Source organism: Linepithema humile, chromosome 6, assembly GCF_040581485.1.
Source record: "Linepithema humile isolate Giens D197 chromosome 6, Lhum_UNIL_v1.0, whole genome shotgun sequence".
In the NCBI taxonomy this organism is placed as follows: Eukaryota; Metazoa; Arthropoda; class Insecta; order Hymenoptera; family Formicidae; genus Linepithema; species Linepithema humile.
The window spans coordinates 20,428,731-20,446,155 of NC_090133.1; the positions used below are offsets into that span (position 1 = coordinate 20,428,731).

The 17,425-nt window shown below is 33.6% G+C and overlaps 2 protein-coding genes across 37 annotated transcripts in view; one reads left to right on the forward strand and one right to left on the reverse strand.

Annotated features, from left to right (window-relative positions):
* trol (terribly reduced optic lobes) overlaps positions 1-14,085 on the forward strand; it is a 147,506-nt gene extending 133,421 nt beyond the window's left edge. For 26 of the 36 annotated variants that reach the window (XM_067358139.1, XM_067358140.1, XM_067358141.1 and 23 more), the window contains 17 exons: positions 51-471; positions 579-795; positions 863-1,148; positions 1,337-1,597; positions 1,869-2,129; positions 2,847-3,035; positions 3,988-4,257; positions 4,482-4,633; positions 4,758-5,065; positions 5,391-5,857; positions 6,160-6,325; positions 8,209-8,602; positions 8,956-9,331; positions 9,542-9,743; positions 9,965-10,315; positions 10,633-11,101; positions 11,238-14,085. In XM_067358139.1, the coding sequence (XP_067214240.1) occupies positions 51-471; positions 579-795; positions 863-1,148; positions 1,337-1,597; positions 1,869-2,129; positions 2,847-3,035; positions 3,988-4,257; positions 4,482-4,633; positions 4,758-5,065; positions 5,391-5,857; positions 6,160-6,325; positions 8,209-8,602; positions 8,956-9,331; positions 9,542-9,743; positions 9,965-10,315; positions 10,633-10,891 (4,580 nt within the window). In that variant the 3' untranslated portion in view covers positions 10,892-11,101; positions 11,238-14,085. Of the gene's footprint in view, positions 1-50; positions 472-578; positions 796-862; positions 1,149-1,336; positions 1,598-1,868; positions 2,130-2,846; positions 3,036-3,987; positions 4,258-4,481; positions 4,634-4,757; positions 5,066-5,390; positions 5,858-6,159; positions 6,326-6,826; positions 7,671-8,208; positions 8,603-8,955; positions 9,332-9,541; positions 9,744-9,964; positions 10,316-10,632; positions 11,102-11,237 lie in introns of those variants that run through there. The other 10 variants (XM_067358143.1, XM_067358173.1, XM_067358145.1 and 7 more) reach the window with 6 other exon arrangements.
* A 1,690-nt stretch (positions 14,086-15,775) lies between these two features.
* Positions 15,776-17,411, reverse strand: Icmt (isoprenylcysteine carboxylmethyltransferase ste14). The gene is made up of 3 exons (XM_012366345.2): positions 16,891-17,411; positions 16,336-16,815; positions 15,776-16,252 (listed from the first exon to the last, which is right to left on the reverse strand). Exons 1-3 carry the CDS (start codon positions 17,086-17,088, stop codon positions 16,070-16,072), a joined length of 861 nt encoding a protein of 286 aa, XP_012221768.1. The 5' UTR covers positions 17,089-17,411; the 3' UTR covers positions 15,776-16,069.
* Between the last annotated feature and the right edge of the window lie 14 nt (positions 17,412-17,425).

Here is a 17,425-nt window from a genome sequence, read left to right on the forward strand (position 1 = left end):
TCTTTTATTATCCTTGAACAATGCAAAAGTGAATTATTTTTTTATCATAGCTCGCGAAGCTCCGATCTTGGAACTGTATCCTCAAGATGTGCAAGCAGTGACCCTCGGTGGCTCCGCCGACCTTCAGTGTCGCGCGAAAGCCGGCTTCCCGGTGCCTGAATTACACTGGTCTCGCCAGGACGGTCGGCCGTTCACTCCCAACATCGAACAGCTTCCTGGCGGACTTCTCAGACTGTCGAACATCACGACGAACGACGGTGGCGCGTACATCTGCTCCGCGTCGAACGAAGTCGGTTCGACATCGGTCATCGCGCACATCGAGGTGCAATCTATGCCTAGAATCACCATCACGCCGGGACACGGTATTTTACATGTGAAACGCGGCAGCCGGGTTCGTCTGATGTGCAGCGCGAACGGTCATCCGCAGCCCAACGTAGCTTGGAGCAAACACGTGAACGGAAAAACTATACAGTGAGTATTGTCGTATGATATTATAGGCCTGTGAACACATTAGAGTCGTCGTACGTCTCGTGAATTGACTCTTGTAATTGATTCTTACACATTTAAATACTTTACAGCGAACACAGTAAAGTAGCAGTCACCCCGTTGAGCGCCGTGTATGAAATATATTCCGTTTCACCTGACGACGAAGGATCTTACACCTGCCAGGCCACGAACGCCGTAGGAATAGTCGAAGAGCGTATTCAGATACGCATCGAGGACGATGACGATGTACCTTGCACCGGCGAGAGGGGCGACATTCCGTGCGACGATGGACAATTTCCGACCGATCCTGTGCGTATTCTATACGTATTCTATCGTGTCAGTTGATGACATATTTCTAATGAAACGAAATTTACAGAGAGATCCGAATCTACCAGGAGTATTGATTCCGGAAGACTACTTAAGAATTCCGAATGGCGGCAAGGTGGAAATGCGCTGTCAGGTCAATGGGCCCGACGGAGACCATATCTATTTGGACTGGAAGAGAAGCGATCATCGTCCTTTACCAGAAGGTAGCACGGTGCACAATGGAGTATTGAGCGTTCCGGTCGTCGATAGAAGCGCGGCCGGAGAATACATTTGTTTGGGCTTGGATACCTCTGGCAATGTGCTCTTCCGAACGAAATCTCATCTCGAAGTTATTTGTAAGTAACAAATGCATCAGATGAATATATACATATAAATTTAAAAAACTTTGAAATTTTATAATAAATAAATTTGGAGATTTAATTTTAGCGCAAATTGTGAGAAAAAGTGTGTCTCAGTTTTTAATTTTCTATTTTACCACAAAGGACGCATTCGGGACTCAATTGTTTCGTTTGATTTCTTCCAGCTCCACCACGAATCGAATTAAATCCCACACGTCAGACAGTTGGCCCGGGAGAAAATCCATCCATAGTTTGTACTGCCACAGGAGATGAACCCCTGCATATCAAATGGGAAGCTATAGGACGCCCGCTACCATATTCGGTATCGGACAGCGGCGGAGTCTTGCAATTCCACGGTATTACATATTCGGACGCTGGCAAATACGTGTGCAAGGCAACGAACGGAGCAGGAACAGCGGAAGCAGTGGCGGAAGTTTTAGTTAACGGTTAGTTGCCAGTTAAATTATTAAAATCCTCAATGTACAAATATTTCTATTTTTTTTACATTTAAATTTGAATGTAAAAGATCCAGTATTTAAAAAAAATATATTTAAAAATTGCAGTTTTGAAAAATGTATTCCAATTGAAAAAATATAAAGCGTAGAAAACTTGAGCGTAATAAAATGCAATAATTTTGTAATATTTGCTAAAATATAAGTGAATCACTATGTATTTATTTGAAAGAAAGCAAACTATAATATTGCTCGTTATTTATAGAACACGACGATACAAGAATTCGAGCCGAACAAAGAGATGTGGTGACGCATGCCGGCAATTCTGTAACATTACGTTGCATAGCACGCGAACGAGCGATTGTCCATTGGAGCCGAGACGGACAAGCCTTGCCGGCCAACGCGCGAATAGTAGGAGATTATTTAGAACTGACGCATGTGAGACCGGAAGACAGCGGAAGATACATCTGTCAGACCCAAACCAGCCGCGGGGTATCCAGCGATTATATTAATCTCAACGTTTCTCGTAAGTTACGTTAGGTTTTCAACAAATTCTATCGTTTCAGCATCATTTCATAGATTTTTGCTTTCACCAGAACCTGCCAGCATTTACTGAAGACTGCAATATAATTACGCTAAACGATGTTTTGCCTCTTACGAAATCTTAATTTTGCCTTTAATCCTTCCAGGATATTATAGTTTATAATTAAAAAAAGTTATTATTTTGAATACAAAAGAATCCTGAAAGGGTTAAATATAAACTGCTTTTTTTCACAAAAATACTTTGCTATTCTTGCGTGATTTCAAAACACTACAGTTTAAGTAGAACGGTTTGAAAATTTCATTTCTCATTTGGAATATGATTGGCCGTAAAATCGTTAATTCCACGTTTGCTTTATTAAAAAAAAATAATACAATAAAATTTGCTTATTTCTTGAAAATTTAAATAAATGTTGATAATATGCATATATCTACAGAAATGAATTATATATTAAATTTCCTATTTTATTTATATACTAATCCAACGCATCACTCATATCACTAACAAGCGCGTATTATTTCCAAACATACAAATGCAAAAGACGTTGCAAAGATTGTTCGAAAGTCGTCTTACAATCTTTCCAATATTTTTTAAGCTTTTGTATCGTTTGGACTATTAATAGTATAATTACATAGCAAACGTGGTTCCATGAACGTCTCTACAAGTTTAGGTTCTTTTTACAAAGCTCGCGTTATTATTTAGTAGTTAATTTGCTTGCGGATTGCATGCCAGTGTACCAATCGCAGTGCAGGCATTGGGAGTATGAATGCAGAAGTCTACAATGCATTCCGATGGAATACTTTTGCGACGGCTATGTTCAGTGCAACGACGGTACTGACGAACGCTTCTGCCGCATCGCGCACTTTCGCCAATATCAACAGAGACGACGCGGTTTGTTTGAGATATATGTGTGTCGTGTGATGTCCTGTAGTTCTTCTACTTGTAGTGAACTGTCCTTTATATATTCTTGCTTACTGTACGAATCTACAAGGAAAGGATACGGATTTGAACCAACCTATGGCTTGAATCGAATAATGAATGAAATTTTAAGATATTACACAAGAGTTATTTCTGATTTTTTCCTTTTATAAATTATGTAAATTATTGCGCAATATAAGTGCATGTCATTGTATCCTATTCTTGTTAACATCAATTATTTATGTATAAATGTATATCTATATTCTTTAGATTTTATACATTACTCCACAAAAAATAAAAAACACTTTTCAGACGTACAAAATCGAGTAATTTTCAAACCACTGAAATTTGGTAAAAAAATTATTACAGACAAAGAATTAAAAAAACGACCTACAGCACGTAAAAGTACAAATTTCAAACTTTAGAATACTTTTTTTAATTTTTTGTCTACGATGATTTTTTGCCGAATTTTAGTGGTTCGAAAATTGCTCAATTTTGTGTGTCTGAAAAGTGTTCTCTATTTTTTATAGAGTAATGTATATATAAACATTGTTAATATCTTCGCAATTTCGCGCCATTATTTTTTATTGAATATTATTTCAGATAGTTCTTTATAATATTCTTTTGCAAGTGTAATGTTATTTCTTATTGAAATAACTTTACATAAAATCTCGGCAGTCTTAAACTTTTTATTTACTATTTTTTTTATTAAATTGTTAGAATTTTAAACATGATATAAAAAATTTATATATATATAAATATAAAATAAGACATCAAACAAACGGAGCGTGCAGTTGTCGATCGAAGTTGTAGTATTTTTTTTTAGTGCGATAATAGAATATATTCCGCGAGTAGTAGGCACAAATTTTCTTAACTTTACAAACAATTATAACGCGAATAACCAACGTATATAATTCGATTCTAGCAACTGCCTTGCCTTCAGTAACCGTCGAAGTGTCTCAAGATCCCATAAACATCGGCGATACGGTTGATATACATTGCACATACACTGGAACGCGTAATCCACGTTATCACTGGTCAAGACCGAACCATGTGAGCTTGCCACCAAACGCACAAGAATACGGCAATGTCCTGAGACTGGCTAAAGTATCTGTCGGCGATAGCGGACCTTACAGATGTACAGTAGACGCACCCGAGGGTACACTCGAAAAGGACTTCAATCTAATCGTTCATGGTAATTATTAGTGAAAATATATAACAAATATACACATATATCTACAAGTACAAATATTGTGTGCAAATATTTTTATCACATACATATCTCTATTAATACACAAATATCTATTTTTTGCCAATGCTTACTCAAATCACGTATTCTCTACGTAAGTACAAAATCGAATTTCAGCGCAAAAATAAATTATGTGAATAGAAGATTTCATAGAAAATTATTATCTCCAGGCGGAATCCTCGATGAACCAGCAATTGAAACCAAATTCGCGCCGTATGGCTCGAGCCTGGAAATGGATTGTCGTATCGATCTCGATCCACCGATACAATTCCAATGGAGCAAACTTGATGGGCTTCTGCCACGTGATTCCCAGATTGTGGAGGTACATATATAAAATGCATACAAGTCTTTTTCAGAAAAAATTTACATTGATACTAAAACTATGTCCTGAGAAATGCTGTAGCATAATGTTCGATATAAACAGATAAAAATGTTTCTTTTTGCAGAACAAACTAAAGTTGACTAACGTAAAGGCTGAGGATGCTGGAACATATATTTGCGTTGGAAATAATGACGAATTGCGTGTCGAAGTACCTACAGTGCTAGTCGTAACAGGAGTTGTGCCTAATTTTAGTCAGGCACCCGAAAGCTACATCGCCTTCCCACCTTTACCCGATTCCTATCTCAAGTTCAATATCGAAATCTCTTTCAAATCAGAAAGCTACGACGGAATCTTATTATACAACGATGAATCTGGTCACGGCAACGGCGACTTTATTGTTCTATCTCTAGTTAATGGATATCCACAATTCAAGTAAATAAAAAATCTCGCGCTCAAAAATGATGCGTCGGGCGTGACGTACTTCATTTCACTTGTTAAAATTTCCGACGAGCTTGGACTTGACTTCACCTTTGAACAAAATTTTCTCTCAATTATTATATTAAAATTATTTAATAAAAAAATAAGTTTACCAAGTTGCCTGTTACTGAAAATTAAAAATTAAAAGGTTGCGATCAGCGTTGATTTTTTATTAAACAATAGCTGAGAAGTCATCTTCAACTTCGACGAAAATTTGCTAGTAAAAAGATACGCGACTACTGTGTGACACTTTCTATTAACACACTAAATATCTTGATAGATTCAATCTCGGTTCTGGACCAGCTGTGATTCACGCAGATAAACCTATTACTCTAAGCGAATGGCACACCATCAAGATTCAGCGCAATCGAAAGGAGGGAGCGATGCTAGTAGACGGCGAGGGACCTTACAAAGTAGTCGCGGTGGGCAGACGACAAGGTTTGGATCTTAAAGAGCCACTTTACATCGGTGGAGTTCCTAGCTACAACAATATCAACAAGGAAGTCGAGGCGAACACAGGCTTCGTCGGTTGCATCAGCCGACTAGTTCTCGGAGAGAAACAAGTCGATCTAATTGGCGATCAGACCGATAGCGTGGGAATCACGAATTGCGAGACTTGTGCCGAAAATCCCTGCAATAATGGCGGTGTATGCCAGGAAGCAGCTATGAAGAACGGTTATATGTGTCTGTGCCGCGCCGGTTTCAGTGGTAAATACTGCGATTACGTCGGACAATCCTGTTATCCAGGTACGAATGCTAATATAACTTATTAATCTTAAGTTATTACAAATTATTTATTTTGTTATCTTATTAAATTCTATTTTATTGATCAATAATAATTAATACATTATTAATTTGAATATTTTTTTATTTGACTAATAATTATGATGATAATTTTATTAATCTTATCGCCTGTACTCAATGCATATCTATGAAGATCAATCGATTGTTAAAAATAGAAAGATCTAATTTTTTGCTATCCCTATAATTAAAAATTTCAAGCACAGTAAAACTTAGGGCCAATGCAATAATAAATCGAATCACGTTAGGTGTATGTGGAGAAGGCAAATGTGTCAACAAGGAAATTGGCTTCGATTGTTACTGCCCAGCCGGAAAGACAGGATCACGATGCGAGCATTCGATAACCGTCTACGATCCAGCTTTCCTTGATGACAGAGCTTTTATCGCGCACGATACTCCGAAAGCTCTCAGACGGTGAGTACACTCGCTCAATCAAACGCATGTGCATGCATTATTTCTTAATTAGCTGCTCTTAGTCGATGTCGTAAGTGCACAGGACCGAATATATTATTACAATGATTATATCCTATTTATTTCACTTATTATATTTTGAATTTTTGCAAGTAATTATATGCATATAGTTCACATACAAAAGACGATTCAATTAAAAAAATGTTTATAGAACACGTTTTTCTCTGTAAAATTATTAATTTCAAAATAAATTATTGAAAATTATACTTATTATTTAGATTAGATTATGATATTATAATTATACATTCTTGAATATGAATTTTATGCGAATAAATCCTTCATGTATTTTTCCAAGACAAAATCTTTTTCTAAACAATACAATAAATAAATCTTCATGCTTTTGACAGACTAACAGATTTGGCGATAATTGGAATATAGGTACTAATCTCATTGTCGGTGCATCCGAACATCCTCAAGCATCCTAATCACTAAAATTCTTTTCAGGGAAAGAGAGAGTTCGACCACTACACACAGTCGATTACGATCACGCAACGCACAAGTTAGACAACCACGATCAAGGCCACATCACCACAATAATTTGCACCACACAAAACATTAGCTAGACCTTTAGCACCAATTTTACGCACTTAGAGAATCATTACTTATCTCATCACTATATTAAACTTCTCTTTGTAGATCTAATCAATTCCCATATATGAATTATTTAAAATTTTCAAGCCTCTCTTCAAGAAGATTGACTTATTTTTGTGCAATTTCTCACTGCCTTCTTTTTTTTTTATTTGTTTGGTATGTATAGTGGCAATGGTTATTTAAGAGAGAAGCAATGAGTTCTTAACAAACGTTTTGCAACAAGCCTGCATAGTGCGTAGTTCCTTATAATGAACGTCACGGTGCCGTAATGTTAGAACACCAGTCAATTTACGAATTAGTAATTAATGTTTTGTACAGCTTCTTAATTAATACACTTAACGCGTCACTTTAGTCATTATTAATTATTAAAAGTAATACGTGAAGTCACTGCCAAATCAGTTGCATTTAACAGTAGTCCTACTCAAGCTTAGAAAACGTCAAAGTCGTAGTATCATACACATGTATATGACAGTTATATATAACAGCATATGTAAAATGTTTGTACTTATGTCTAAGAATCTATATATATATATATATATATATATATATATATATAAATATATATATATAAATATTAAAAAAAAGAAATGTTTCACGTACGCGAATGATCGTTTATATACTCAGCGGAATCATGCTATACGAATAAATATTTTTAAAGCAAATAAACGGAAATTAACACAATAGTAATACACTCTAATTTAAGTAAAAGTAAATTTTATTCGATTTTATCAAATTTATATATCATAAAACGCTAAAAAGATGGCGAAGAAAGGTAAGTTTAAAAATATATTATTTATTTCATCTGTAATATACTTTTTTTAATTGTGTTACTTGCACGAGCTTCTATATTTTCGTGTATATATATGTACATATATGTTTAATCCTTCCCTGTTTTGTTTATTTACTGATAACCAATATTTTTAGGAATAATAATGTGTCTATGGATATGCATTATTTGTGCGTATTTTCCGTGTGCAAATCTTAACAGGCTTAATAGCCGTTGAACTTATTTTAAATAACGTTTTTTTTTTGATAAAAAATATAACAAGATATTTGTATGAATATGTCACGTAACATACAAGAACCAAAGTAAAAAAAGTATACAAGTGTGTAGAGTTTGGTGACAAATAAATTAAATAAACAAATGAGTAATTAACATGTGGCATATATTGCTCAAAGTTCTCTTTGCGGATGTGCAATAACAATTTGTTTATCTTTTCTATACCTAATTTTAGGCTTAAGGTAGCCATGAGTTTTAATCCTACGGACTCCGGGGATGGAATCTTGATGTATTGTTCTCAAAGTGACGAAGGCCTCGGAGATTTTGCAGCACTGATAATAAAGGACAAACACGTTGAATTCCGTTTCGATATCGGTTCCGGAATGGCAGTAATAAGATCTCCGCATCCAATTCAACCCGGAGTATGGACGAATGTAAAAGTGAGCCGTGATTTCAAGGATGCGAAATTATCGATAAACGGCGAATCGATTGCGGAAGGCAAATCACCCGGAGCTTCGCGAACTATGACCCTAAATACGCCTCTTTATATCGGAGGAATAGATCACAGAAGAATCACGATTAATAGAGAAGTCGACGTCGACCGAGGCTTTCGCGGATGCATAAGCGAAGTAAGAAAATTACTATTTATATAAATAAATAGCGATAAGCATACAGAAGAGATATAAAATGTCTTGTCTAGTGTTATCATTGAATAATATACTACTCTACAAAAAATAGATAACTTTTCAGATGCTTAAAACCGAACAATTTTCAAATTATGAAACTCAGCAAAAAATTAAAGAAAGCATTTGAAAGCTTAAAGTTTGTTAAACTTTCACGCGCTAAATAATTATAAAAATTAATATAATAATAGCCGAAAGTTTATCGCATTAATTTATAATTCCATTTCAGTAGAGAAACATAAGTTTATAATAGTTTACAGCCCTTTTTTAATTTTTATTATTATATTACTATAATACAGCTCGAAGTCTCGTCCGCCAGTGTGGATATATTAAAATCATCAATTGATGCAGCCAATATCGAAGACTGTTCAATGCCGCATCCAAATCAAACAATGATTCATACTACTATTACCGTTCCGACATCTACGCAATCGCCAACAACACTATACGATTCCTGCGCATCAAATCCTTGTATCCACGGCATGTGTCAGAGTCTAAACGCATATGATTATTCGTGTACATGCGAATACGGATATGTGGGCAGAAATTGCGAAAATGTACTGAAGCAGTGCGAATTGCTCACACCGTGTAGAAACGGCGGCTCCTGCACCGATCTCCACGGATCTTACAAATGTGATTGTCCTCTCGGTTTTAACGGGCAGAATTGCGAAAAACGTAAGTGCACAGTATGATCATTTATACTTAAATTATAATCAATTATAATAAAAATATGTCGACTACAAAAGTTTAAAAATATGTAAAATAATTATCTTTTGCAGTCTTTAAGATTTATTAAAGATTTGCAATCTTTAGATTATCATAATAGCACTCTAGTATAATTAAAATAATTAAATAATTATACAAATTATGGGACTACATTTGCAGTGGCGGAAATCACATACGATGTCGCCTTCAGAGGAGATGGTTGGTTGGAATTAGACCGGTCTGTTATGACGCACGAAGAAGAACGTGAATTTTTGGGCCTCGAAATCAGCACTAATAAGAGCAACGGATTAATTATGTGGCATGGTCAAACACCGAATGATTTAACTCTCGATGATTACATAGCTGTTGCTGTAGTGGATGGGTAAGCGAGATATGTTACAGTATAAGATATAATGTTGGGGGACACATTGTTTAAAATTTATATAAAAATTTTGCACAGTAAAAGTAAAACAGTTAAAATTAAAAAAAAAAAATATTAATTTAAGGTCCGATTTTTTAAGACACAAAACTTTACTTAAAATTTTTTAATTAATAAAAAAATTTAAATATTAACTCTTAAAAACTTTGTGCTTTGTTATCTAGATACGTAGAGTATCAGTATAATTTAGGTTCCGGTCCCGCTGTGATTCGCGTCACCGCGCAACGAGTCGATGACGGGCAACGACATAGAATAATTTTGAAACGCCAAGGAAGCGACGGTAGCATCGAATTGAACGGTGAGCACACCGAAAGCGGTGTGAGCGATGGACTTCAACAGATCTTGAACGCGAGAGGTAGCGTTTATTTAGGCGGACTACCGGATTACGCGATGACTTACGGGAGATACCACGACGGATTCTCCGGTTGCATTTACACTCTGGAGGTGCAGGACTCAGGAGCTATCGATATCGGCGAGAAGGCTCTCAAAGGAGTAAACGTCTCACCATGCACCAGGTAAAATATAAACCCAACATATCTTAATAAAATAAAAAAAGTAGAACTGTAAAGTGATCTCAAATTTCGAATACATTCGAATATTTGATTGACACTGCAATTCGGTTTATGCAGTGCAATTATTTATTAGATTACTGACGTTTGAGATGACTAAATCGTATTAAGAGAAACTTATGATACGTTTTGAATATCCAAAAGAGCAAACGGCATAAAGCAAAATTTGACAGTCAAATATTCTGAATCTAATATTCGAATTATTTGAATAACACGACATCAAGTGATTAATCTCGTCGGATATTATTTTGCACGCTGCTCAGAGTAAGATGGATTCCATCTTCACTAGTATTCACGGATGCAGACCCGGGCGGGTTCGATGCGTTTGTACCACCGCCGCCGGTGAATATTATTCATCCGAAACCCGCGTCCAATCTGGCCGCGTACGATATAACGAGTTACTCATTGTTGATTATACTTCAAAATCTGATCGCTTTGACTGGGGACATTAAGGAGCAAAGTGTACTTTTTACGCTGTTATGCATAGATGCGATTAACATACTTAAAAGCTTGTTCAGCTAAATAATGGCATTTTATGTAATATTGAGAGCTTACTTGTCGGAAATACACATTCCTCTTTAGACTAAGCCACCATTCTCAAACCCGAACGCATAAATGTACAGATCTCTAAAGGATATGTATTTCCACGAGTCTGCATACAACATGTACAGCTAATAAATTTGTAAATTATTTAATGCTTAACGACATCGGAAGTAACGCGGCGAAACTACGGTATGTCACTTTTCAGCATTATAAAGCTTTTTTCCTCAAATGTTAAAATAAATGTTTTAATATGTGTTGAAAAAATTTTTCTAAATATTCCTAATCATTAAATGTTTATTAATTCTCCATGTTTTTTGTTTTACAGTGATCGAACTGATAGACTTCTAACACATGGTGACCTCGATAGATATTAAAAGGAAAATCTGCATTATATATCTAAGGAATGTACTGCGAATTTGTATTGTTATTGAGCGGGGTAATATCGTTAATGTAAATGTCCGATTTAAAGCCAAATGCATCTGTTAAATTTTTCATACATATCTAATGTTTCGAAAAAAGAACATTACAAGTATGAAAGATCAAAGATCAAATCTCATATCATAGTTAATCAAACGTCGTCAGAATATTGTGTAACTTAAAGATGCAACTGTTTGACTGCAATAATTCGGTTAATGATATATTTAACGGCATATATCATTTTGTTTTGCATATGCAAAAATCGAGAAGTAAAATGTATTTAGCGAAATGTATTTCTCCGATTCCAGGACTTATTATAAATAACTTTTGGAAAGACGAAGTGTGAAAGATACGAAAGTGATTATTGCTAAACAAGTAACAAAACAATTTTATATCCATAATTATACAGAATCTATTTGCACTTATATATTGCTATATCAATATTTTACAATTGAAGTAATTATAACATTTTATATACCACTTTATTTATATAAAAAGATACATTCAATTTGCAAATAATGAATTGTTATTTTAAAAACAAAAAGTTTCTGCTTTTCGAAAATTATTAGTTACAATGTAAATAAAAAAAATGTAGCAATTTTTTAAATTTCCCGTTTTAATAGTGTTTTCTTTAATGGTTTTTACAATTTTTATTTGATTATTTAATCTTCACGACGTCTTATATTTGCGAATCAGCTGAATGCTGCAAACAGCTGATACGATGACTGATACGAAACGAAAATATGTTAACGATGAAGTATATAGTCTATAATTTTTCACTGCCACGTGCTGATTTATTCATATTTGTAATATGGTAAAGCAAGTTTGCATGGTGTAGAAAATAAATATTATTCACTGGTGTATGAGTGTAATCAAAGCTTTATAATAAGACTTTGATATCTCTCCCATTTATCGAAAAGACAATAAATTTTGGTCGCAGTTATTTCTTTGGTGAAACAACAAACGACTTTTTCTATACGATATTAGGTATTCGAATCTTTACACTTTGAAAAAAATGCACATTTATATATTTATAACGCGAGATATATAAGTTACAAACATTATCTTCTCTTATTAAATATTACAGACTGAAGGATAAGATCCTTGGAGCAAAGAAAACATACTTCAATAATCAAATGGGGAATTGATCAACATTAATTCTCTAAATCTCGATTGCACTCATACCATGATGAATACTTATCATTTATCGTATATATGTAGATGCTTACACGTGATTTTTGATGCAATAGTCGGATAATCAAGAATTGATAAGTAAGTAATGAATGAGTAACTGAGATCGTAACAGAATCATTGAACGTATGTACATGCGTGTACCTACTTTTTTTAATTAAAAAATTTGAGTCAGTCTGTTACGTGCGTGATATATAAACAAAGAAAGTTGCATATAAGAGATGATTGAGATAGGTAAGAATTGGTACATATAAAACATATGTTGCTACTTATATAAAATTTATATCGAATAGATTATGAGAAACGCCCATACGTGCAAGTAAAACAACAATTAGCGTTCTCCAATATTCTCTATATTTAAAACTTTATGAAAGTAAAACGTACAATTTGAAAGTAATAACAATTATTGCTCGACCGTCAACATCGTGTCTGTGCACTTAGATCATTACTCAGAATATCAATTAAAGTGCAATATATTTCACATAAATCCCGACCATTTTATTTTCATGCATTAAACAATTATAAATGCATTTGGTTTAAATCTTTACAGGATTATCCTAGAAATATATTTAGAGACGGAATAATTTAAAATAGATAAAATTTTCATATTAGTATGGCCTATCACAAGAATTAATTGTCAATTAAATACATTTTTTCTTATGTGTACGCATTTTATAAGTTTACACGATAAAATGTAAAATATCTCTAATGTATTTACGTGCAATACGAAAGAGGTCTGTCTCTAATACATATTAGCATTATTCTGAACCATTTTTGTTCCTTTTCATATAATTAACAATTATTCCGTCAGATATCATATGATTTGCAGAATAACTAACTGCTCTATGATTTTAGCAGACGTACTGCAGTGTGCTTATTATCGATATTCAATATTTTATTAATATAATCTTTCATTAATATATTCTTTACAAATGCGAAGTATGCCAGACTTTTCAGAATATAAAATATTTTAGAAGCTAAATATATTGCGCATCATATAAAAAATTATCATTGAATGGAATTCTTTAAATTGTCTTTAACATTATTTAAGAGACGAGATACTGAAGTGAAATGTATCATAGCTCCTGTGGTATTTTCTACGTTCGCTACGACTCTATTATAATATATTGTAAATGATCATGTACAGAAAACTAATGCATATGGACTTGTATATTATTATATTCTAACACATCTTATAACCGTATATTCCGACATCGAATGAAAGCTTTTGAATGTTTATGCAAACCTTAGTTATGTAATACTGTCATATGTATGTATATTACATTATATATACAGGATGCAGTAATAAGTATTCCAATCTGAAATGCCTTTTTTTGTAATTGCGGCATTCGGATGTGAGCAATACAAATAGCATTCCGAAGAAAACACCCCAATTAGGAGTGATATTTCAGATGGTATATCTAATAATACGTATTGTTCCATCCTGTATGTAAAATTACACACACACATACTGAAAGTATCTACCGTAATATATAAATGTAGTCTATTGTTATATAATAATTCTTCAAAGAAAATGAGACAATAAATATAATTTTGCTAACAAACTGTGTATTCTCTCTATATTCTACACGAAATTTGGTCACAATTTTAATTATAATTTATTATTTCTGCAATAATTAAAATTTGTTTAAATATTAGTAAAGATTATAATAGAATTGCAATAAACTAAAGATATAATGAATTAATATCATGTTAGCTACTGTGTGAAAAGTGTCTTTTTGAGATGTGTTGTATTTAAAAGGCCCTCAAATTTTTTAATAAACTGACAAAAGAAGAAAATCCTAAAAAATTAAAAAAAAAAATGTATTAAAGACGTCCTAAAAAGACGTTTTAAAAAAAGGAAGTAACGACTAATTATGATGGAAGGTAGCATCAGAGGCCGGTATTCATAGTCCGTTCTTATATTTAAGATTGTCTTAAGCACGGACTTATATTCGCTCTCTTCGTCACACATAGATTGTGTCTGACGAAGAGAGCGAATATAAGTTCGTGCTTAAGACGATCTTGAATATAAGAACGGACTATGAATACCGCCCAGAGAGAAGCCTGAGAGCGGTCATCCCCCCGATTTAGCTGCAACCACAATTCAAGACGCCTCTATGTGCACAAAACGTGCACATTGAACTACTGAGCCATGTACACGATACTTTCCAGTGGGTAACATGCTATGTGCACAATGTTTGGTTCTGTTCCATGCTATGTGCACAAAGTGTCGGTCAAACACAGAGCTAGTAGGGTAACATTGATGTATATAAAATAAATTTTCAATAAAAAAACATGCACATGTCATTATTTATTTTTATGTTAAAGCTTAATTTACAATAAGTTCTTTTTAACATAAATATACGTGACAATTTTGTTAAGAAAAATTGCATCCAAGAATCGCGACATATAAGTTTTTTTAATTTTTGTAAATTCTATTTTTATATTTTGTCTTTATTTTACAATTTTTACGTTGCAAGATTATAACTTTTAGATACATAGCACGTTTTGTGCACATAGAGGCGTCTTGAATTGTGGTTGCAGCTAAATCGGGGGGATGACCGCTCTCAGGCTTCTCTCTGCTGGTAGCATCACTGTCAAACAACGATACGCGCGCCATCCTATGGCCATCATAATTACTATTATCGCGCGTCGTTTCGGAATGTAGAGCACAAACCCTTGGTGATTAATCGTATTTTAAAGGGATTAAAAATGCATAATTAGTGTAAATTTCGTTTATGAGGGTCGATTAAAGCAACGGGCGTTGATCAGAATGTATTATTTATCTCAAGTGTTTACGATTAATGCGTTTGGTCGTATTGTGAATTCAAACCGACACAGAAGTTCAAAACGTCATGGCCGCGAGATGTATGTGCTTTTCATTAGATTGAAATATGTAAAACATTTTAAATGGTTGTTACGTATCGTAATAATCAATATATTGCGTGAATGAGACGCGGCATAAATTTATTTAATCTCGCTCTTCGTGTATGTGACGAATTCATGATGTGAGTCTGTGATTTTCAAAAGTGATAGTGTGCGATTTTTGTTTGGTAATATGCAAAATTAAGTGCTAGTGTTTCTTGATTCTTCGATGGAGCTTCGATGGATGCAAGACAGTTGAAGGCAGAATTCGCAGCAAATGGAACAAACTACAATACTCTAACTGGTAACTTTCTGTTCATTATTTAAATATATGCATTTACATATATTTATAATTTATATTATTAAGTATTTGTTAGGACATCTAAATCATTTTAAAAAATATTTATTAAAATTTTTAAGTAATTATTCACACATTTATTCTATATAGTTATCATAGTTTCAATCAATATAAAATGTATAACTTATAATAAATTAAATATGTATTAATTTTTACAGGTACAGCTGAAAGCGTACTTGGTTAGGGTACAACAACTGGTGAGTATTCCTTAATTTTGTAATTAATAATTATAAGTAAATTAATTTGTACAAACATATAAAACGTTTTTGTTTTACTTATAATACATTTATAAAATGTATACCATGTTATACCATTGTTGGATGCTATGAATTAATTTTATATCCAGAAATAAATGGAAGTCCAGTGCGTACTTTTTCTTGATATTCAACATAGTCTTCGCCAAAGAAATTTAACAAAGTTATTTCTTCAATCAGAACACGATCGCGAAAAAATCTCCATGACATAAATGCATATGCAAAGAAGCAGAATGGATTTTGAAGTATTAACTGTAACAAAGATTTATAAAACATTAATTAACAAGGTCATAAATGCATAAATACTTAACTCAAAGAAATTTATAATGTCCCACCTGTGTCCCTAAAGACCAGTAAAACCATCCTACATAACTAGGATGTCTGAATAGATTATATACACCATGTGTAACAAGTTCATGATTGTCACTTTTTTCACTTTGCACAACATGGTTAAAATTGTGCTTTGCAGTAAACATTGCTAGTTTTCTCAATATTTCGCCCAAAATGCATAATATTATACCAAAATAAGATATAAATCTAGGGGATTTCATCGAATGCAAGTAATATCTTTCTAGAAAAAATTCTATCCAGCTGAGACACGCTGCTACACCATATGCTATGCTATGATTTAGAATAAAACTGTCGATTGACAATGTTGCTGGATTTGTCCATGCTATAGCTAAAAATTCTGTGTAATGAAAACTTGCTAATATTGCTGTATAAACGCCAAACATCTGCCATGATGGTGGCGCATTAATTGATACTAATATACCAATTCCAAATATGTATCCAAGAAACAATGCCCTGATTGCCACCTGCAAAAGAAAGAATTGTCCCATGAGTAAAAATATTAAATAAAATACACAACATGATAGTAAAATCACACTTACTTGGTAAGCAAACCCACGAAATGCCAAAAATGCAAGTATATTAATAAAAATATACTGCAATGCATGTAGGATCCAAACGTTTGTAAAATATTCGCTGTGAACATTGAATCCTAATCTGAATAGTAATTCAGGTAGAAATGAAATTAAATTTGCTGTGATAAAGCAGAACAAACTGATAATTCCATCACGACACAGCATCTTTTTAGTGAATCAGTTCCTTGACAAGTATATGGTACTTTCTTCATAAATCGCTTGTCAATAAACAGCTTGTCATATCTGATGCATACTGGTATGCAAGATTTTCAGCTGTTATTTATTTAACAATTCACAATTTTTATCTATTTTTAGAACATAAACACCTCCATTGCACGTTTTAGCGACAATTATATGTTATCTTAATGTTGAATAATGAGAGTTAAACTTCTTAAAAACGTAATATAAGCATTAAATCACCTCAAATAAGGGAAAGATACTAACAGTGCTACTAGGTCTAAATGCTGATCATCACAGCTGATCTCATCAATGGGAAATACGG